The sequence below is a fragment of the Hemitrygon akajei genome, chromosome 2 (genome assembly GCF_048418815.1).
Source record: "Hemitrygon akajei chromosome 2, sHemAka1.3, whole genome shotgun sequence".
NCBI lineage: Eukaryota > Metazoa > Chordata > Chondrichthyes > Myliobatiformes > Dasyatidae > Hemitrygon > Hemitrygon akajei.
Genome location: NC_133125.1, coordinates 152,781,236 through 152,803,893, shown reverse-complemented (window position 1 = coordinate 152,803,893; position 22,658 = coordinate 152,781,236). Strand labels below are relative to the sequence as shown.

Genomic DNA, 22,658 nt, shown 5'->3' with positions numbered 1-22,658 from the left:
TGGCCTGCTGAGTTCCACCAGCATTTTGTGTGTGTTCCCTTATATTCTGTCTGGCTATCCTTCAACCTGATGGCATGAACATCGATTTAATGAACTTCTGGTATTTGCCCACCCTCCACTTTCACCATTCCACATTCCTGTTTCTCTCTCACACCTTTTTCCTTACCTGCCCTTCACCTCCCTCTGGTGCTCCTCCAACCCCCCCCCCCCCCCCCCACCACCCCCCATTCCTTCCATGCCTGTATTTTGTAGCAAGTTACCTATTCCAGCTTCAATTTTCATATATATGTTTTTTTATATTCACACTATTGTTCACCTAGAAGGTATCTTCAGATGTCACTTTGATATCAGATGTAGAAACTGGAAAACATTCAGCTTTATAAGTTGAAAACCTGTGACATGGGAAACTCCACAAATGTTTAATGCTTTTCTTTAATCAATGTTTCTTTGCCAGATTCAGCAACCAGAAGAATGAGGAATTTTACAGTGTTGAATCACAGTGGATTTAATTTGGCTTTTTTTTGACAGTGATCAATAGAAAAATACACTTTTGTTTAAAAGTGAAAACAAATCTCTGCAAAATGATCTAAATTAATTACAAATATAAAACATAAAATAATTAATTGCATATGTATTCACCCCCTTCAAGTCAGTATTTAGAAGATGCACCTTTGCCAGAAAATACAGCCTTTAGTCTCTGTGGTCAGGTCTCTATCAGATTTGCACATCTGGACACTGCAATTTTTCCCTATTCTTTTAATAGAACTGCTCAAGCTCGGTCAGATTGCATGGGGATCAAGTCCAGCCACAATTTCTCAATTGGATTGAGGTCTGGATTTGACTTGGCCACTCCAGGATATTAACTTTATTGTTTTTAAGTAGCTTGCTGTGTAGCTACTGTCTTGCTGAAAAACAAATCTTCTCCCAAGTGGCAGGGCAGTTCTCTTGCAGATTGTGTCAGATTTTCCTCCAGGATTTCCCTGTATTTTGCTGCTTTCATTTTACCCCCTACCTTCACAAGCCTTCCAGGGCCTGCTGCAGTGAAGCATCCCCACAGCATGATGCAGCCACCACCATGCTTCACAGTAGCAATGGTGTGTTCTTGATGATATGCAGTGTTTAGTCTGATGGTCAAAATGTTCAATTTTTGTTTCATCAGACTATAGAATTTTCATCTGGCTGACTTCAGATTCTTCCATATAACCTTCTGGCAAAATCGAACCAAGATTTCATATGTTTTTTTTCAACAGTGGCTTTCTCTTTGCCACTCTCCCATAAAGCTGTAACTGGTGAAGTGTCCAGGCAACTGTTGTTGCATGTGCAGTCTCTCCCATTCTCAGCCACTGAAGCTTGTAATTCCTCTAGAGTTGTCATAGGTCTCATGGTGGCCTCCCTCACTAGTCCCCTTGCACGGTCACTGTTTTTGAGGATGACCTGCTCTAGGCTGATTTACAGCTGTTCCATATTCTTTCCATTTATTGACGATCCACTTCACTGTACTTCAAGGGATATTCAGTGACTTGGAAATTTTCTTGTATCCATTTCCTGACTTGAGCTTTTCGATAACCTGTTTGCAGAGTTGCTTAGAGTGTTCTTTTGCCTTCATGGTGTAGTTTTTGCCAGGATACTGACTCACCAGCTGTTGGGTCTTTCAGATGCAAGTGTAGAACACAGGAAAAAGGGTGACAGGTAGGGGAAAGGGGTTAAGGAGCCAGTGCAGAGTACCTCTGTGGCCATTCTCCTCAATAACAGGTATACCAATTTGGATACTGTTGGGGTGGGGTGGGGGGGGGTGACCTACCAGAGGAAAGTCACAGAGGCCAGGTCTCTGTCACTGAATCTGACTCTGTGACTCAGAAGGAAAGAGGGGGAGAGAGAGGTGAGCTGTGGTGGTTGGGGATTCATTAGTTAGGGGACTAGAAAGGAGGTTCTGTGGGCAAGAACAAGATTCCCAGATGGTATGTTGCCTCATGGTTGCCAGGGTCCAGGACATCTCTGATCAAGCCCTCAGCATTCTTAAGTGGGGGGATGAGCAGCTAGAGATGGGGTCCATATCGGGACCAATGACATAGGAAGAATGATGAGGTTCTGCAAAGTGAGTTCAAGAAGGCAGGTGTTAAGTTAAAGGACAGGAACTCCAGCGATGTGATCTCAGGATCGATGCCAATGCCACATGCTAATGAAATAGGAAGATCATGCAGTTTAACATGTGGCTAAGGGGCTGGTGTAGGAGGGGTGCTGTCAGATTTTTGGTTCATTGGGCTCTGTTCCAGAGAAGGTGGGTGCTGTACAGAAGAAATGGCTTGCACCTGAAATGGAGGGTGATTAATATCCTAGTGGGAAGGTTTGCTGGTGCTGCAAGGGGTGGGGGGCACAATTTGAACTAGAGTTGAAGGGGGACAGGAACTAGAATGTGAACAGATATGGAGAGCTTGTGAAGATAGATGGCAAGACCTCAGACAAAGTCATGAACCTAAAGGTTGAGCAAGGTGTGACTAATGTTCTGAGCTACATATATTTCAATGTAAGAATTATTGTAGGGAAAGGCAGATGAGTTCAGGATTGGATCAGCACATGGAATTATGATATTGTAGCCATTAGTGATACTTGGTTACAGGAATGGACTGGCAGCTCAATTTTCCAGGGTTGACCGGGTCTCCCATACTGTAAAAGAACTGGATGGGATTGAGTTTGTCTAATGTGTTCAGGAAAGTTCCCTAGTCAGCACATAGAAGTCCCAATGAGAAAGCATTGTGATACTTGATTCCCAATGAGATTAACAGGAAGATGTTTCCTGTTTGGCAGGCAAAGTGAGACAGAGCAGGTGACAGAAGTTTGTGTAGGGGAACACTTTGCACCTAGTGATCATAATGCCATTAGCTTCAAAGCAAATATGTAACAGAACAGGTGTGGTCCACAGGTTGAGATGTTAGATTGAAGAAAGACCGATTTTGATGGTATCTGAAAGATCTAGCAAGTGTGGATTGGAACGGGCTGTTTTTTTTTTATACGCCATCCTTGAGCACTGCTGTGGCATTATCCAGTACTTTTCTTATTTCACTTTCAGTTGACTCAATTGCGGTGGATTTGGCGTGCAAATGACGGATGGTTTCCAGTTGAGTTGAGATTGTCTCAGCCAATCAAGGCCCCACAATACTGGCCCTTCTGTTTTCATCACATACAAAATGAGGCTTGTTGTTTGTTGTACTTCACTGTTACGAATGTCATTCCCACAGGAGTTGTCCTTGCTCCAGTGTGTTCTTAGCTGGATATCTGCAGTATGTTTTGGTTCAATTCAAACTCATTTTGTGGAATGACTGAACCAGCTGAGCCAGTGTCCAATTTCAGTTTAATTAATTTGCCATTCATTTCTGGTGTATGCCATATTACATGTCCGCTGTTAGTTTTCATATCGTAAATCTCAAGGCTTCCCAGTCTTGTGTCACTCTCATCATTATCAAATTTTTCATCAACAGCATGCAGATTAGTGCTCATTTTGAAACTACAACATAACATTTAATTCTTTGTCTTCCGTGTGCCACCAATTTATTTTTGTCAGCCCAATATGCTCTTTATATTTGTCCTACTTTGTTGCATTTCCTGCAAGTTAGGCCTTTAAACCTGTATTGGACTGATGTATGTGTGTCCCTGTCACAACAGTCCCACAATTTTTTGGCCAGGCAGGTTTCTCTTTAGACGTTGCAATTTTGCTAGTGCTCACTTTCATTCCTGATTGCAACTCAATTGCATGTCTGTCTGCTGTCTGCCATTGAAACAGCAATTTCAACTGCTCTTTTAAATGTGAGTTGTGCTTCAGTTAGGAGCCTTTTTTGAATTCTTTCTTATAAGATCCCACAAGCTAGATGATCTCTCAATGCATTATTAAACCCATTACTGAACTGACAATTCTCGGACAATCTCTTCAATTCAGCCACTTAAGCTGAAATGGACTCCCTTCCTAAAGTGTTATGCAATCAACAATTGTTTCAGTTGTTAATGACAGACAGACATACTTTATTGATCCCGAGGGAAATTGGGTTTCTTTACAGCCACACCAACCAAGAATAGTGTAGAAATATAGCAATCTAAAACCATAAATAATTAAATAATGTTAGTGTTAATGTTCCTGCATTATATTCACAATATCAGCAAAGCTCAGTTTGGCTGGATTATTTGGAGCAGTTACACTTCTAAGCGAACTGCTTTTCCAACTATTGCAAAGAATAAGGACCTTGATTTACTGAAATTTGCCTACCTCCACAACAGGCTTACAGCAGATGCTGTTTCATTGGCTCGCTGCTTGGCTTTGGAGCACCTGGACCGCAGCAATGCATACAGCAGACTGCTGTTTATCAAATATACTCGGCATTCAATGCCATCTTTCACCTCAGCTACTAATCAGAAAGTTTCAAAGCTTGGGCCACTCCCCTTCCCTCTGCTACTTGCCCCTTGAATTCCTTATCTGGAGACCACAGTGTCGATCAGTAATGGCAGCTCCTCTTCATTGACAGTCAACACAGGCACACCTCAAGGATTTATGCTTAGCTCATTGCTCCATTCTCTCTACACTTAAGACTGTGCGGCTAGACACAACTCAAATACCACCTGTAAATTTGCCAATGACACAAATGTTGATGGCAGTATCTCAGACAGTGACCAGGAGGCATACAGGATTGCGATAGATTGGCTGGTTGAATGGTATTGCAACAACTAATTTGTACTCAATATCAGCAAGACTTCAAGAAGGAGAACTCAGGAGAATACATTCTCGTAGAGAAAGGGTGAGTCAGCACTGGAAAGGGGGAGTCAGCACTGGAAAGGGTGAGCAGCTCCTGTGTGCCAACATCTCAGAGGATTTACTCTAGGTTACATCGATGTAATCTCAAAGAAAGCACACCAGTGGCTTTACTTCTGTAACACTTACCCAACAGGCTGGTATACGTCTAGGGGAAAAGGAGATCCAGCCACTCACCAACCCCACCTCCCGTACACGCAGGTGCAGTGAGAATCAAGTTTATGCCGCGCGTACCCCACAATATCAAACTCACACCAGATACCGTTATGCAATACACTTTAAAGATTTTACTAAAACTAAAGAGTACTATGCAATACAATATATATGAAGGAAGAGAAAATTAAGTAAAAGGCACCAACTTATCAAAGTTCAGTCAGATTAGTGCACATCGTTGGAGCTCAACCATCGAACCATTCGACCCCTCGTCACTTTCCTCCAACCTCCATGTCCTTGCACCTCGGACCACCCTGGTGGTCGACCGAGCAGTGCCGCGCACGTCCACCTTCCTCGGCGTCATCTTCCCGACTCCCCTGAAAAGACCGCGAAACCCCCCAAGCTCCCAGCCTCACAAGACAAAATAACTCCCCATTGGTCAACAAATGAATACAATCCCGATATCAGCAAGTATAAAGCTAAACAACCGCGAGAGAAAACACAAAGAAGCATTTCTACTCTTAACAAAACAAAGAAGCCATTTTGATTAACATACACAGTACATTGTACACTTCCTTGGAAGTTTGAGGAGATCTGGTATGTCACTAAGGTGAGGTGAGGGCTTTCATCAGTCAGAGTTGACCATGGATATTGTGTCCTAGCTGTCTAGGTATGCAAGCCTGGGCAGTACAATATGGAGAGGGAGCTTTTGCCAATGTAGCAAGCTCCCCCTCTCCACACATCTGATGGACCTGAAGGAATGGCAGAGACTGATATGGTTTAGTACCAGCAGTGTTACAGTTGTTGCCAGTCAGCATTGACTCAGTGCAGGAATTCCAGCTCCAGATATTTCCCTCGGGGTTTACTCCCGAAGCCTTCCCCATGAGTGGGTATAGCTGCAAGACACCAAAGGTTTGAGATCAGAAATTTTCTTCTCCTAAGTGAAGTGCCAACCACAGCTGACAAGCCCCATCTGCCCAAAGTGACTGGTTTTAAGGGCCCAGCCAGCAACCCTCCTTTGCCCCTTCTCCTGTTAGTGGAAACAGTTCTGCTGGGCTTAGTAGCTAAGCCACATGTGAAGGCCAGGAGCTGGACTTGGTTGTCAGAGGCTATCTGAGGTGCACACCATTGGGAGCATTTAATGGGTATTGGGAGCTTGTCCCCATTTCCATCCCCAACTATAATAACCTTGTGTCACTAAGGATTCTAGCAAATTTCTACAGGTGCACCATGGAGATCATTCTGACTGGTGGCAACACCATCTGGGATGAAGATACCTTTGCAGAGGATCCACACAGGTTCTCTGGAAAGTTATATTCAGCCAGCTCCATCATGGGCATATCCCTATCCACATCGTCAAAATGCGCTGCCTCATGACGAACTCTCAGCATGTGGGATTCACCCTTTTATCATTACTACCATTAACGAGCTGGTACAGGAGCCTGAAGACCGACAGTCAACGTCTGAGAAACATCTTTTCCCCTCCGGCATTAGATTTCTGGGCGGTCAATGAACCCATGAACACGATCTCACTTCTACTCTTTTTATTTACACACTTCATATTGCTTTCAGGATTTTTTTTGTCTTGCACGGATACTCAGAACAACACGTGTCGTAGTTTGTGATAATAAACCTGATTCTGATTTGGAGTCTCCTGAAGTTGAGAGCAGAATGAGAACTGATTGGAAAAGTGATGATACTTTCGAGTTCTGCAGAAGTGTAGGAAGCATTTGCACTGTTGCTATCAATGTATCTGAAAAAGATTTGAAGAAATGCACCCCGCGTAGGTCAGAAACAAAGTTTGGTGCACGTGACCTAAGAGCACCAGCTTGCGTCCGTGCGATTGCCTTTGATATCGAGATAGTGTGGAATGTTAATGGTTGGTTTCTTGTTGGGAAGGCGGGGTCGAGAGTCATTCGCTTTACCTTGGCGTTGCAATATTATTTTCCCGTAGTGTGAATCTAGTGTCGAACAGCGATCGTATACGGTTAATGAAGTATTTAATTCTTATGTAAATTTAGATAGTCCACTCGCCCTTCCCTGCTTGAGTTACAGCTGAATTGAGGTCCATCCCTGAGCCGAGACTGGACGAGTATCAATGACGGCATTTAAACACTCCTTCCAGACAGTCAACTAACCCTAACAGTAAACACGGCCTACGACAAAATGCCACTGAAAGAGGTTTCTGGGCTGTGCAGCTTCAATCTTCTTACCTACCTTGTTGTTAACGGTAAGAGTTTTCAGAATTAACGATCGGACATACTGTTTGTGTTTCAACTTTGTTTCGGAATGTAGATAGAACAATGAATATACTATATACGTCTGTGTCAGATGTTGGTGGACTGCCATTTAATAAAACCACGTCCCGTAGATTGAATAGTTGGTTTCTGTTTGGATACGAGATTTAAGAGCATAATATAAATGCAGGCTCGTGGAGAAAGGGCGAGGCGGTTTTGCCAACCAGGAAGAGCTTTCAGAGCTGGCATCAGCAGAATGGGTTGTGTTATTTTAAGCTAAATCTCTCAGCAACAACCTCCGGGCGGCATCACCGAAGACTCCGCAAGCAACTACCCCTCGCCCAGGAGACCGCCTCTTGGACCCTGCAGGGTATTACACCCCGTCCCTCTCCCCCCGGCTCAGCGGACATAAAACACTACGCGGTGGGTATCATTGACAAAGTGTAACTTGCAAACTAGTTTAAATAAAGACACATTTGGACACCTCGTTAGCGCATTGGCCGACTGCTGCAGATTGGACCTAAATCAACTCGGATGTCTGTCGCCAAGCTCGGACCGGCTTGCGGGATCTAAATTCTGGCATTGTTTTTATCAGTCACTGTGTAAGGTAGAAAAGACCAATCGCCACTTGAATTTGTTCTCCGCTAGATAAGAGTGTAATGTTAATATTACATTTCACAGACTGACTCTAAGAACAGCTCAGTGAGCAGGAATTTCCAGCACTGAACGTAATGATGAACAACGTATATTGGAGACGTATTATTCAGATAGAATGTTTCTTTATATGAAGACCATGACATAGGCGCAGAGTTAGGCCATTTGACGCATCGAGTCTGCTCCGCCATTTAATCATTGCTGTTCCTTTTTCCTCTCTTCAGCCTCACTCCCCGGCCTTCTCCCCGTAACCTTCGATGTCGTGTCCGATTAATAACCTATCAATCTCTGCCTTAAATACCCCCAACGGCCTGGCTCCACAGCTGCCCGTGGTAACAAATTCTATAAATTAAGACGATTGCTATTTTTCCTTCAGCCGCTGTAACACTGAGAATGCATCAGGACCGCCTGACAGGGACCGTCGGACAGTCTGTGCTCCTACCGGCCTTCTACACCAACTCGGACTCGGGCGGGTATCTGCGGATCACATGGACCAAGACCGGCACAAGAATTGTAGATTTTCGATGTCCCTCGGACAGAAAGGGCAACTTTGTTGGATGTACCCAAGCCGTTCCCATTCCCGATCACTATAAATATCGGGCCGTGCTTTTTCCAGAGAATGCATCCTTACTGATGAGAGATTTGCAGATCAGCGACAGCGGGATTTATGAATTATCCATCAGCCACTCAAGGGGAACTGAAAAGAGCACCTTGAAGCTGACGGTGCAACCGTCCGATAGAATGGGTAGGTACATTTACATGATATGAAGTCGTTTTCTTCAATTGTTAGGAAAGTTTCCATTCTGAATCCAGTGAGTGGGCAAGTACGACATCCAGAAGTCAACATTAATCAGGAGATTTATAACTAAAGCGATGCTGCGTGTCCTGCCCTGTACAAAGTTCGGACTTTTTATTTCCGGAATGTCGGCAATCTATGTATGTTTTTAATCTCCACATGTTCTCACCAACTGCAGTCTGATTCTACCATTTACCCACCTAGTAAGGGCAGCTTACAATGACCAGTCAACAGTGTTTGGGATGTGTGAAGAACCAGGAGCATCCGGGGGGAGCCCATGCCGTCACAGGGAGAATGTGCGCTCTCCCGAGGTTAGGACAGAGGCAGTCGCTCTGCTGCCTGTATCACTGTGTAGCACTCTGATGCTCTGAATCTCGAGCATTTGTTCAATTTGCTTTCAGGAGATCAGAGCAATTCGCGCTGATTTTTGTTTCCCCTCATGCTGGTGGTGGCAAGTACCTACCCTCTATTTAAAATGCAATAAATATCGGAAAATAGGCATTACCCACGGCCTATTGAACTTGAAACTTCAGAGCGAGACACCCACTTGAAAGTCCTCCTTTTCACGGTGCTCATTACAAACTCCGTGTTTAGTCCTGGCAACGGTGGAAGAACAATACATTTCTAATTCAGAAGGGTGAGTGACTTGACGGGACTTACAGCCAGTATAGTATTTTGCCCTTCTGCCTCCTTTCATTATCCATGTGGGTGGGAGAGATGGTGTTTTGAGAGGTGCTCTCAGGATAGCCTCAGTAGTGGATTTCCTAGATAGTACAGTGGAGCTGCTGCATATGGATACCCCACGCAGCCCATGATCAGTTTTATGTGGTACAGTCCATCCAGTTGAGTTTCTGTTTATTGCTGACGCTGGTCATGAAGTGATGACAATGTTGTTGAATATCAAGAGCAGATGTTTAGATGTTTTGGTGTTGGATATGATCGCTACCTTTGCAATTTTAAGATGTCACGGCTACCTCACACTTATCTGCTAATGTCCGAATACTTACCATTTCCCCTCCACACACACCCCCATTACCACCACCACTATAGCGCATTTTCCATATATTCTTTGAAACCCATAGAACGTTGAACATCTCTGATATGGGAAGGATAAATATTCTTCAACAATTGTCTCATAACGTGCATTTCCCAAGCACTCTTCTAGAAAATTTTCTCCACACATTTTATAGATTTTGACATAGTAAACTAATTATTCAATTGGTGTTTACATACTTAGGTATATGTATATTCCTTGCTGTAGATATGATATTGCCATCTTACAAGCTTTTCAATGATCTTACACCATATTCAAATTGCATCAACTAGTATATTGTTTTATGTACCCCATTTAAAATCCCACCTGCTGTGTTCACAATCACACAAACTGTGAATCACGCTCATGTACAACATTGATAATCTGCTAGTCCATTGTTTGGAAATCCCAATGGCTCACCACTTTCTCACCAGAGGCCCATTTCCTGTAGTCACTTTGTAAACACTGCTGCCCAGTTTCCCCGTTTAATAAATTATATATAATATAATTTAATAATTCCAGTGTTCCCTTTAAACTCACCTGGGCCGGTTTTCCCACACTCCCTTTAAGCTCACTCAACTTCTACCACTTCTTTTAAATTCACTGGGTTCAGTTTTCTGCATTTCCTTTAAACTTGCTGGGAGCACTGGGAATTTTATTACATAGCCTTGTTGAGCTGTGGCATTAAACCTGATTCTGATTTTGAAAAAAGAGTGAATTTGAAGTGTATTGGAATATTAAATAGAACAGTACCACACACTATGGGCCCTTCAGCCCAGGAAGTTGTGTTAATCTATCCCTTCCCTGCTATACTGTCCATGACCCTCCATTATTCTTTCATCCATGTGCAAATCAACAGGTCTCATAAATGTCCCTAATGTATCAGACTCTACTATCATCACAAGCACTGCATTCCAGACACTTACAATTCTCCGTGTAAAAAAGAAAGATACCTCTGACATCTCCTCTGAACTTTGCTCCAATCACTTTGAAAGGATATGCTCTGGTATTGGCCCATGTCATGATGGGAAAAAGATTCTGGCTTCTCTGGCTGTAACTTCTGTTGTTGTCTCATACATTGTACACACCTCCAAGTTGTTTCCCATCTTGCCTTGCTCCGAAGGGAAAAACCATAGCTGACTCAGCCTTTCGCCATAAGGCATGTCCTGGTATTCTCCTCCGCATCCTCTCTAAATCTTCTCTATCTGGAAGTGAACAAATTTATTTGGAACAATGGTCTGGAAAACATGCCAGTCCAACACCAATAAAAACCCCATGGAGCTGGACTTACCTAATTTTCTTGTTTTGTGCTAACTGGGAGCTTTGAAATTATTTGTGTATGTTAATGACATTGATTCAGTAAGGCCTTTGACAAGGTTCCACATGGAAGGTTAGTTGGGAAGGTTCAATCGTTAAGTATTAATATTGAAGTAGTAAAATGGATTCAACAGTGGCTGGATGGGAGATGCCAGAGAGTAGTGGTGGATAACTGTTTGTCAGATTGGAGGCCAGTGAGTAGTGGCATGCCTCATGGATCTGTACTGGGTCCAATGCTGTTTGTCATATACATTAATGATCTGGATGTTGGGGTGGTAAAATGGATTTGTAAGTATGTAGACGATACTAAGATAGTTGGTGTTGTGGATAATGAAGTAGGTTTTCAAAGCTTGCAGAGAGATTTAGGCCAGTTAGAAGTGTAGGCTGAAAGATGGCAGATGGAGTTTAATGCTGATAAGTGTGAGGTGCTACATTTTGGTAGGAATAATCAAAATAGGACATACATGGAAAATGGTAGGGCATTGAAGAATGCAGTAGAACAGAGTGATCTAGGAATAATGGTGCATAGTTCCCTGAAGGTGGAATCTCATGTGGATAGGGTGGTGAAGAAAGCTTTTGGTATGCTGGCCTTCATAAATCAGAGCATTGAGTATAGGAGTTGGGATGTAATGTTAAAATTGTACAAGGCAATGGTGAGGCCAAATTTGGAGTATTGTGTACAGTTCTGGTTACCAAATTATAGGAAAGATGTCAACAAAATAGAGAGAGTACAGAGGAGATTTACTAGAATGTTACCTGGGTTTCAGCACCTAAGTTACAGAGAAAGGTTGAACAAGTTAGGTCTTTATGCTTTGGAGCATAGAATGTTGAGGGGGGACTTGATAGGGGTATTTAAAATTATGGGGGGATAGATCGAGTTGACATGGATAGGCTTTTTCCATTGAGAGAAGAGATTCAAACAAGAGGACATGAGTTGAGAGTTATGTGGCAAAAGTATAGGGGTAACACGAGGGGGAACTTCTTTACTCAGAGAGTGGTAGCTGTGTGGAACGAACTTCCAGTAGAAGTGGTAGAGGCAGGTTTGATATTGTCATTTTAAAAAAAAATTGGATAGGTATATGGACAGGAAAGGGATGGAGGTTTATGGGCTGAATGCAGGTTGGTGGGACTAGGTGAGAGTAAGAGTTCAGCACGGTCTAGGAGGGCCGAGTTGGCCTGTTTCCCTGCTGTGATTGTTATATGGTTATACGATTAACACTTCCAGAATATGTTCATTATGTCCTCCATTTTGCTTCACTATTGATAAATGCATTTTAAGCCAGGATCAATATGGCATGGGGACTGGTAAAAAGTAAGCTCTGGCCTCAAGCATCTCTTTCATTATGATTATTGACTGGAATAATGGATAGGAAAGATGCAGAAAAAATCTGCAGGAAAACACTGACGAGAGATGCTGGTCAATTGATGAAGTAGAGCTTTCCATCAAAACTTGACAGCTTTTCCGTAATTCATTAAACTAGAGAGAGGAACTATGGGCATGTCTTAAACACAGGTTCACATCGGCACAATGGCTCACTAAAGACCTGGGTTCAATCCTGATTTTGGATGCTGTCTGTGTTGAATTTATACATTCTCCCTGTGACAATGTGGGTATCCTCTGCATATTCCAATTTCTTCCCACATCCCAAAAATATGCAAAAGAAAAAACTGAAGATGCCAGAAGTACTCAGTAAGTCAGGCCAGATCACAGTTCTGATGAAGATTCTTTGAGCTGAAGCTTCAGTCTGGCCTGCCATCTCTAGCAACATTTCCTGTTTGTTTTCGGTTTCCAGCACCTGCAGTTCCTCAATTTCCAATGACATTCAGGTCCTTTGGTGAATTAGCACAACATGTTGCCCTTGGTGTATAGATCACCGGCAGAATCTGGGGAGAAATTAGAAATTAATCTAAAGTTTATATAAATAGGTTGTTGATTGTCGGCATGGACTGATGGGCAAAAGGGTCTGTTTCAATGTTGTGCCTTTCTGTGATGACTTCCATTGCAAATCCTGACACTGAAATGCTTTACAGAGGTCAGGAGATTAGCACTTTTAAAGACTGTTAACTTTTGACTGCATGATTTTCCTAGATGAATCGAAGAATTTGATTTCCCCTATCTTCCCTAGTGCCTTTGTATTCCATTCTCACATTGTCTAAAGTCTGAATGATAATTTCATTCTCATTTTGTCAATGTCTGATAATCTCCCAGTTTGTTTCTGCTGATTTCATTACTGTACATGGAAGCAAGATTATTGTCTGCATATTATTACAGGCAGAAAATAGTTTCAGATTTAATATACAAATTGTATTCAGTGAGACACATGAACTGAAGTTAGTCTTGAAATAATTGAAGTTAATGTTTAAGGAAAAACAGATTAAAAGCCAAAGCAATGTAAAGTAGAATAGTGAACCCATGAACACTACCTCACTACTTTTTATTTCTCTTTTTGCACTTTACATTTAATTTAATTTTTTAATATATATGGAATACTTACTGTAATTTATGTGTTCTTATTATTTATTGCAATGTACCACTGCCACATAACAATGTTTCATGACGTATGCCAGTGATACAAAACCTGATTCTGATTCCGAACATAATGCCCTTTTGTAATATTACTGTGCATTAATTTGTTTTAATGTATTAAGAGAAAGCTGGATAATAAATTAAACATAAAAGTATAATTATTAAAAATATTACATTCTCCTTAAATCACTTTATTGTGATAACTGGTAGAGGATAATGTCAAGGAAATTATTAAATTCTTACAGATTACACAGTTGAGGTGTGTGTGGAGATGGTATTCAGCCAGTGCTGGGGAAAAGGGGTTACTTTCTTTAGAATTTAGAACTCATTTAGCAGCAAAATGAACAGCAGAGTGAGATATTAATTAAATGCAAAAACAGCTGTCCATTGGGAAAATAGTAACAGATTGAAGAGTTCGAGAGGATTATTCAAAGCAAACTCAGATGAGTCTGAAGAGCATATGCATGAACAGATGTAACATGAATCGGAGATTTTCAGGACTGAGAATTTAATAGCTGGCTCTAAGTGATTTAAAAATACTGGGAAGAGAGAAAGCTCGGCATGGGGTGGAGGACTAAATTTTCAAGCATATTACAAAATAATGTGACAATGGATTCATGTATTCTGATATAGGATAATATTAAAGGGTGAAGAGAGGGAGGAGTGCTGGACATACTGTACATTGAAGAAAATTGTTTAATGAAGACAGAGTATTTCCAATTCAGCAAACAAGGAAACCTCTGTTACTTCTATCTCTAGGGAAATAAGTGCATGATGTGGAGCATACTTTGCAGGAGCACGTAATACTATAGGATCATGAATAGTTATGGAAAACGAAATATTTCTATGTCTGACGGTAACTAGAGAGCTGTTTAATGTAATGGATAGAGCAGCTTCAGGATGTGTAAGCCATGAGTAACCAGATTTCCTGTCCTCCTCAACCAGTATGGTCAGTATGAACTTTGCATTATAGACAAACAAACAGGAACTAATACAACTACTTCTCTGAATAGTAAAACATGTTAAGTAGCTGAAATTTCACAAGTGGCACAGGTTTTGTTGTGTCAGAAGTGCCACAGGCAGATGGTGCCTTTAATTAAGCACTTTTGGTGAACTTCTAGCAAAACATAAACCAAATCCCTCAGGAAATATTTCAGAGAACTTCTTCCCTTCCCGGGCATTGAGGAGCAGTTGCAGCGTCCACTGCAGACAAATCAACAAAAACAGAATCAAATCACTGACTCCCAAATATGGCTAAGGATCATAACGGATTGTGGCCTTGATAAATACAATTCTTTTCCCCAAATATTCATCACTTCCCAGATTGAGCAGTGCATATTTCTTTTATACTACTGAGCATTACACCTAGGCAGTTTTAAAATTCTATTTGTTTGTTTTTCAGATCTGGACATGGACATATTGTTTACCCTGAGTTGCCCTTAAGAAATTGTGTGAGCCATCTACTTGATTGCAATCCTTCTACTGAGGTGCAAACTGTGCTATTGGAGGGCATTCAAGGGCTTACATCAGCGACAATGAAGGAAGCCTGTATATGACAGTGGTTTCCTACATCCGCTCCCCTTGTCTTTCTTCACTGCACAAGTTGCAGGTTGAGGTCAGACTCTCCTGGTCAAGTAATGTATTATATTTTTGGGTGGTACCTTGTGCAGCTACTGTGAGCTGGGGAAGACAGAAGGAATGTTTCTGATAGTAGATGAGGTACCAATCAAACAAGTATCTTTTTACTAGAAGGTGTCAATCTTCTTGATAGTAATCAAAACTGCATTCATCCAGGCAAGTCGAGCATTTTCAATGACAATCCCGACATTGCCAACCTTTGACCTATTATTGCATTCAGGCATTTATGTGTGAGCATCTAGTTAATAGTTACACTCATCAACATTGATGGGCTATTCTTGCATCATTTTTCACCCCCCCCCCCCCCACCTACCTCTCCCCTCACCTGGTCTCACTTATCACTATAGCTTGTAGTCCGTCCATCCTCTCCACCCCCACCTTACGATACTGGATACTGCCCCCTTCCTTTTCAGTCCAGATGAAGGTTCTTGGACTGAAATATTGACTATTTAATGCCCTCAACAGATATTATCTGACCTGCTGTGTTCTTTCAGCATTTTTGTGTACTCCTCAAGATTTCTGGCATCTGCAGAATCTCTCAAGGTCAGAGTTGAACCCTTTGGATTCCTGTCTCTGTAAGACAGAGGCTCTATGAGCTGCACCACTGTGCCACCCTGCCAGTAGATCTCCACAGAAGATATTCCATGACTAAGTAAAATGTAGCAGACAGGTTATTGAGACTAAAAGCCAATACATCCGAAGGGAGCAGTGATCAACATTCTTGAGTTTCTGTGTTATTGCACTGGCCATCACAGATGAATTGGTTATTACTTTCATTAAACTGAGTCTGGAATAGTTCCTGTGTTGTGAAGAACAGCAAATGTGAGCCCACAAACTCTCCATACTGCTTGGTGCCCACAGCTGAAGAATCTTGTTCCCAAATATCGTCTTTATTTCTCATCCTTGTCTGACAATTCTTAAAGTTCTAATATAAGACCATAAGATATAGGAAAAGAATTAGGCCACATGGACCATTCAGTCTGTTCCACCATTTCATCATGGCCGATCCATTTTCCTCTCAGCCCCAATCTCCTGACTTCTCCCTGTATCCCTTCATGCCCTGACCAATCAAGAATCTATCAACCTCTGCCTTAAAGATACATAAACACTTCGCCTTCGCAGCTGCCAGTGGCAAAGAATTCCACAAATTCACCACTATTTGGCTAAATAAATTTCTCATCTCCATTTTAAAAGGACATCCTTCTATTGTGAGGCTGTGTCCTCTGGTCTTTGACTCTCCCACCATTGGAAACGTCCTCTCCACATCCAATCTATCAAGACCTTTCATCATTTGATAGGTTTCAATGAGGTAACACCTCATTTTTCTGAATTCAAGTGAAAACAGGTCCAGAGCCATCAACACACTTCATAGGACAGGCCATTCAAGCCTGGAATTATTTTTGTGAACCTACTTTGAACCCACTCGACTTTAAATACATCCTTTCTAAGAGAAGGAGTCCAAAACTACTCACAATATTCCAAGTGAGGCCTCACCAGTGCTTTATAAAGTTTCAACATTACAACCTTGCTTTTATATTCTAGTCCTCTTGAACTGAATGCTAACATCACATCTGCCTTCCTCACCACAGACTCACCCTGCAACTAACCTTCAGGGATTCCTGCACAAGTATTCCCAAGTCCCCTTACACCTCAGTTTTTTGTATGTTGTATAGTTAACCCTTTCATTTCTTCTCCCAAAGTGCATGACCATACACTTTCCAATGCAGTATTCCATCTACTGCTTCGCATCTGGCCATTCACCTAATCTGCCTAATTCCTTCTGTAGCCTCTCTACTTCCTCAAAACTACCTGCCCCTCCACCTATCTTCACATTTTATGCAAACTTTGCAACAAAGCCAGCAATTCCATCGTTCAAAAATTTGTCATATAACATAAAAAGAATCGGTCCCAGCACAGATGCCTGAGGAACACCACTAGTCACCGCCAGCCCACACTGAGTCTCCTGCCAATCAGTCACTGCTTTATCAATGCTACAATCTTTCCTGTAAAACCATGGGCTCATTGTGTGTTAAGCAGCTTCATGTGTGGCATCTTGTCAAGACCATCTGAAAATCCAAATACACAACATCAACCAATTCTCCTTTGTCTATCCTGCTTGTTATTTCTTCAAAGAATTCCAACAGATTTGTCAGGCAAGATTTTCCCTTTAGAAGCCATGCTGACTACAGTCTATTTTATCTGCAAGTACCCCAACAATCCTTAACAATCAACTCCAACATCTTCCCAATCACTGAGGTCAGCCTAACCGGCCTGTAATTTCCTTTTTTTCTGCTTCTCTCCCTTGTTGAAGATGGAGTGACATTTGCAATTTTCCAGTCTTCAAGAACCATTCCAGAATCTATTGATTCTTGAAAGATCATTACTAATACCTCCACAATCTCTTCTGCCACCTCTTTCAGAATCCTGGGTTGTGCACCATCTGATCTGGCTGACTTCCCTACCTTCCGACCTTTCAGTCTCCCAAGAAACTTCTCTCTAGTTATGGTAACTTCATGCATTTCATGACTCCTGACACCTTGAACTTCCACCATACTGCTAGTGTCTTCCTCAGTGAAGACTGATGCTAAATACTCATTCAGTTTGTCTACCATTTCGATGACCCCCATTACTACCTCTCCAGCATAATCTTCCAATGATAGATATCCACTCTCTACTCGCTGTTCCAACTTATGTATCTGAAGAAACATTTTTTATCGCTGTTAATATTATTGGTTAGCTTACTTTCACATTCCAGCTTTATCTTCTTAATTACTTTTCAGTTGCATCCTGTTGGTTTTTAAAAGCTTCCCAATCCTCTAGCTTCTTTGCTCAGTTACATGCTGTCTCTTTGGCTTTTATGTTGGCTTTGACTTCACTTGTTAGCCACAGTTGTGACATCTTTCCTTTAGAATAATTCTTCCTCTTTAAGATGTATATATGCTGTGCTTTCCAAATTGCTTGCAGAAATTCCAGCCTTTGTTGCTCTGCCATCATCTTTTCCAATCAATTTTGGCCAACTTCTCTCTCATGCCTCTGTAATTCCCTTTACTCCACGGTAGTACTGATACATCTGACGTTAGCTTCTCTTTCAAAAAATTCAGAGTGAATTCAATTTTATTTTGATCGCATTCCCCTAAGGATTCTTTTACCTTAAAGATCTCTCATCATTACACAACACCCAATCCAGAATAGCTGATTCCCCTAGTGGGCTCAACCATGAGCTGCTCTAAAAAGCCACCTTATAGACATTCGAGAAATCCCTCTCTTGGGATTCAGCACCAACCTGATTTAACCCAAGGCTACTGTAACAGCGCCCTTTTATAATACTTTTTTTAATCTCTCATTGTCATTTGTAGACCACATCCTTACTAATGTTTGGGGTCAGTATAAAACTCCTGTCAGGGTCCTTTTTCTCTTGCAGTTGCTTAGCTTCTGATCCAATGTTGCCTCTTTCTAATGATTTGATTTCATTTTTTACCAACAGAGCAATGCCACCCCTCTGTCTTCCTGCCTGTTCTTTTGATGCAATGTGTATCCTTGAACATTACGCTCACAGTATCTAAAGTTGCATAATTATTACTGAGGGAATGGCCACAGGTGTACTCTGCACTGGCTGTGCATTTCCCCTCCTTCTCCTGACAGTCGCTTGGTTGTCTCCTGCAATCTAAGGGTGACTCCTGCATCTCTGGTACTTCAATGTGTTTTCTCAGGAGCTGCAGCTCAATGCACTTGGTGCAGATGTGTTTAGCTGGGAGGCTGGATGTGACCTGGACTTCCTACATCCACACACAATACAAAACATGGCCCCTGAAGCCGTTCTCACTACACTACTATGCCTTAACAGAAATAAGAAGATAAAGCGTCCTTAAAGTGAAACCATTGGTTGTGGGATCATCTCAACAGATGAGTGTAGTTCTTTTGTTCATCGGCCTGATGGTTGAGGGGTAGTAACTGTTCTTGAAGCTGGTGGTGCGAGTTCTGAGGCTTTGGTACCTTCTACCTGATGGCAGCAGCGAGAAAGAGCACGGCCTGGCTGGTGAGGACCTTTGATGATGGATGCTGCTTTCCTGTGACCGTGTTTCATGTAGGTGTGTTCAGCGGTTGGGAGGGCTTTACCCGTGATGCATTCACAACTATGTTTCATTTCTAATGTCAGTGACGATAATTTGATTTGATTCTGCAAACTGACCAAATGGGAGGAGTCAGAGAGTGGTAGTGATGTGCAGTTAATCTGATTGAAGGTCTCCGACCAATAGTCTGTCTCGGGGTCTTTGCTGGGTCAGCTGTTGTTTCTCATTGACATGAACAATTTGGACAAGAATGAAGTAGCCAAGGTTAATAAATTTGTGACTGACAACAAAGTTAGTGGTATAGTAGACAGCAAAGGAGGACATTGTAGATTCTAACCTAAAAGGCTGGAAAAGCCTTTTCTTCACTGTATCAACTGACAAATGGGCCAAGGAATACCAAATGGAACTTAACTTAGCAAATTGCTACACTTTGCCCTTGTTTGAGCTAAACTGGGCAGGATTTTACACAGTAAATGACAGGACCCTGTAGAGTGTTGTACTAGAGTGACCAAGGGATACATGCATAGATCCCCGAAAATGAGACACGAGTAAACAGGGTGGTGAAGAAAGTGCTTGGCACACGGGCCTTCATCAGTCAGGATACTGTATAACGGGAGCTGGGGTGCTGATGAGGCCACCTAGAGAACTGTGTGTATTTCTGGTCACCCAGCTACAGGAAGGAAGTCATTAAGTTGGAAATGGTGCAGGAAAGATTCATGAATATTATACTGGAAATGGAGTGTTGAAATGTAAGAAGAGACTGGATAGGCTGTGACTGTTCTCCCTGATGTGTCAGAGGCTAAGCAAGTGACCCGAATGAGATCTATAAAATCATGAGAGGCATAGATATGATGGGTGATCACAGTCCTTTTCCGAGTGTTAAACGAGAGGACTCAGGTTTAAAGTGAGAGGAGACTCTTTTAAACTGAGGGGCAACTTATTCCACAGATGGTGGTGGATATGACAGATGAGCTGCCAGTGGAAGTGGTAGAGACAGGTACAATGACAATGTTTAAGGGATACTTGGACATGTACAAACATAGGAAATGCTGAGAGATATGAGCCAAATAGAGCTCGTTCAGGTCGGTATCCTGTTCGCCATGGATGAATTGGGCCAAAGGGCTGCTTCCATGCTGAAAAACTCTGAACTATGACAAGTCTCAATTAGCTTTCTCAGTGAGGCACTAGGTACTCAACCTCTTCAAACGACAAACCCCTCATCCTGCTGAATCTTCTGTGGAGAGAGAAGCAAGGTGTAGCCTTCACTAAAAGAACATTCTCTCCCTGCAGGTGTTGCTTGGACAGCTGAACAGTTCCAGCATTTTTATTTCAGGTTTTGACCATCTATGTTAATCTCACCTTACTTCGTTCATCAGTGGTCGCGATTAACTCGGGAAACAATTTCATTTCAACGGTGGTGCCTTCTGCCAGCAGGGATTCTGATTGCCTGAGTGTGGGTGAGAATTCTTCCCTTCCGCCTGGTGATGCCTCACCAACGGGACGGGTTACTGGGCCGAGTGTGCCCGTGGTGAGGTACGGGATAGCAGGAGTGAGGATGACCACGCGAGGTGGGCAGCGCTGATGGTCTACCTCGGCACGTGCCTCTAACCAACTGCCACTTTTTTTTTGCATGAGTTTGCTGTGCATATGTGATTTTTAAAAAATCTCACTAATAATGCAACGCCATCTTTACACACTCCCATCACAGACATATTAAATACATGAAGACATTGTTTACATTGTTCTCTAAGCACCTGCCTGAGGGAAGCAGAAAATGGTGCTGGGATTGGTTTGGCCCTCGTCAATATGTTAAACCCGAGTAGACCCCCAGCCCAGATCTCACTGACGTCCCCGACACAAGATTTGATCAATACTGTACTTTGATCAAGATTTGATCAATACTGTATCAACAATACTGTTGATCTTACTATATTTACAGTGGCTGAACATCCTTCTATAAACTTAACTCACTTTCAACTGCAAAATACAGTTTAAAGAGAACTTGGGAGTGTATGTTGACATCTTTTTTTCACATCTCTTTGCTATTAATAGTGAGAGTTTGCATGATTAACAATTGAAAATGTACGTTGACCTGTATTCAGAATGAAATCTTGTTCTGAATGAATGTTAAAACACACTTTTAATTGCAAGTTGAATTAAGTGCCACAGCAGTTAGTGTTTGAGATGTTGGAGTTCAGAGTTCAATTTCCACGTCCTCTGCAATGAATCTGTACATCCTCTCTGTGGAATGTGTGGGTTTGATAAGGCCTTTGATAAGGTACCCCATGCCAAGGCTTATTGAGAAAGTAAGGAGTCATGGGATCCAAGGGGACATTGTCAAGTCAAGACAAATTTATTTATATAGCACATTTAAAAGCAACCCACGTTGACCAAAGTGCTGTACAGATCAGAGCAGATAGCTAAGATCACAAATACAAGAAACACAGACATAACCAACAAGGCAAACAGCTTATAGGCACAAAAGAAACAACACAAGGGCCAAGGCACAAGGCAAAAATCAGCCACATCAGGAGGATTCAAACGCTAGTGGACAAAAGTAAGTTTTGAGCCTGGATTTAAAAGAGTTGATGGAGGGGGCAGATCTGATAGGGAGGGAAATGCTGTTCCACAGTCTGGGGGCTACAATAGCAAAGGCACGGTCACCCCTTAAGTTTAGATCACAGGACAGCCAGGATCCCCAAGTCAGCTGACCTGAGGGACCTGGGAGTAGAATAAGGGGTTAGAAGATCTGCGGTATAAGGGGGGGGGGCAGCCCATTTAGGGCTTTATAAACAAACAGGAGAATCTTAAAATCAATTCTGAACCGTACTGGCAGCCAGTGGAGGGAGGCCAGGATGGGAGTAATATGGTCCCTCTTCGGTACCTGTCAGGAGCCTGGCTGCGGCGTTCTGGACCAGTTGCAGACGGGACGGGGACGACTGACTAACCCCAGTATATGGGGAGTTGGAGTAGTCCAAGCGGGAGGATATAAGGGCGTGGATGACTTTCTCAAGATCTTTGAAAGAGAGAAAATGCTTGATTTTGGCAATGGTATGAAGCTGGAAAAAACTGGCTTTAATTACTGCATTAACTTACTTGTCAAACTTAAAGCTGGAATCAAATATCATACCAAGGGATTTAACATGGGGTTTGACAAGGGTGGGCAGGTTAGCAAGACTGTTGGTAATCACTTTGATGGAGTCAGGACGGTCAAATAGGACAACTTCAGACTTGCCTTCATTCAGCTGTAAGATGTTTTGTGCCATCCAACACATTGCCATCCAACAATGTCCTCAAGTCAGTTCATGAGGCAGGCTAGATTTGACTGGTCGTTTGGTTTCAAGGGGAGATAAAGCTGTGTGTTGTCAGCATAACAATGGAAGGAAATGTCGTGTTTTTTAATGATTTGGCTGAGGGGAAGCATATATGTAGAGAAAA

The 22,658-nt window shown here is 42.3% G+C and overlaps 1 protein-coding gene across 1 annotated transcript in view; it reads left to right on the top strand.

Moving 5' to 3' along the window:
* The first annotated feature begins 7,502 nt into the window (after positions 1 to 7,502).
* The window catches only part of LOC140737810 (uncharacterized), a 28,274-nt gene continuing 13,118 nt past the window's right edge, over positions 7,503 to 22,658 (top strand). The window contains exons 1-2 of the mRNA XM_073064477.1: positions 7,503 to 7,608; positions 8,216 to 8,584. Of these exons, the coding sequence (XP_072920578.1) occupies positions 8,233 to 8,584 (352 nt within the window). The 5' untranslated portion in view covers positions 7,503 to 7,608; positions 8,216 to 8,232. The remainder of the gene's footprint in view (positions 7,609 to 8,215; positions 8,585 to 22,658) is intronic.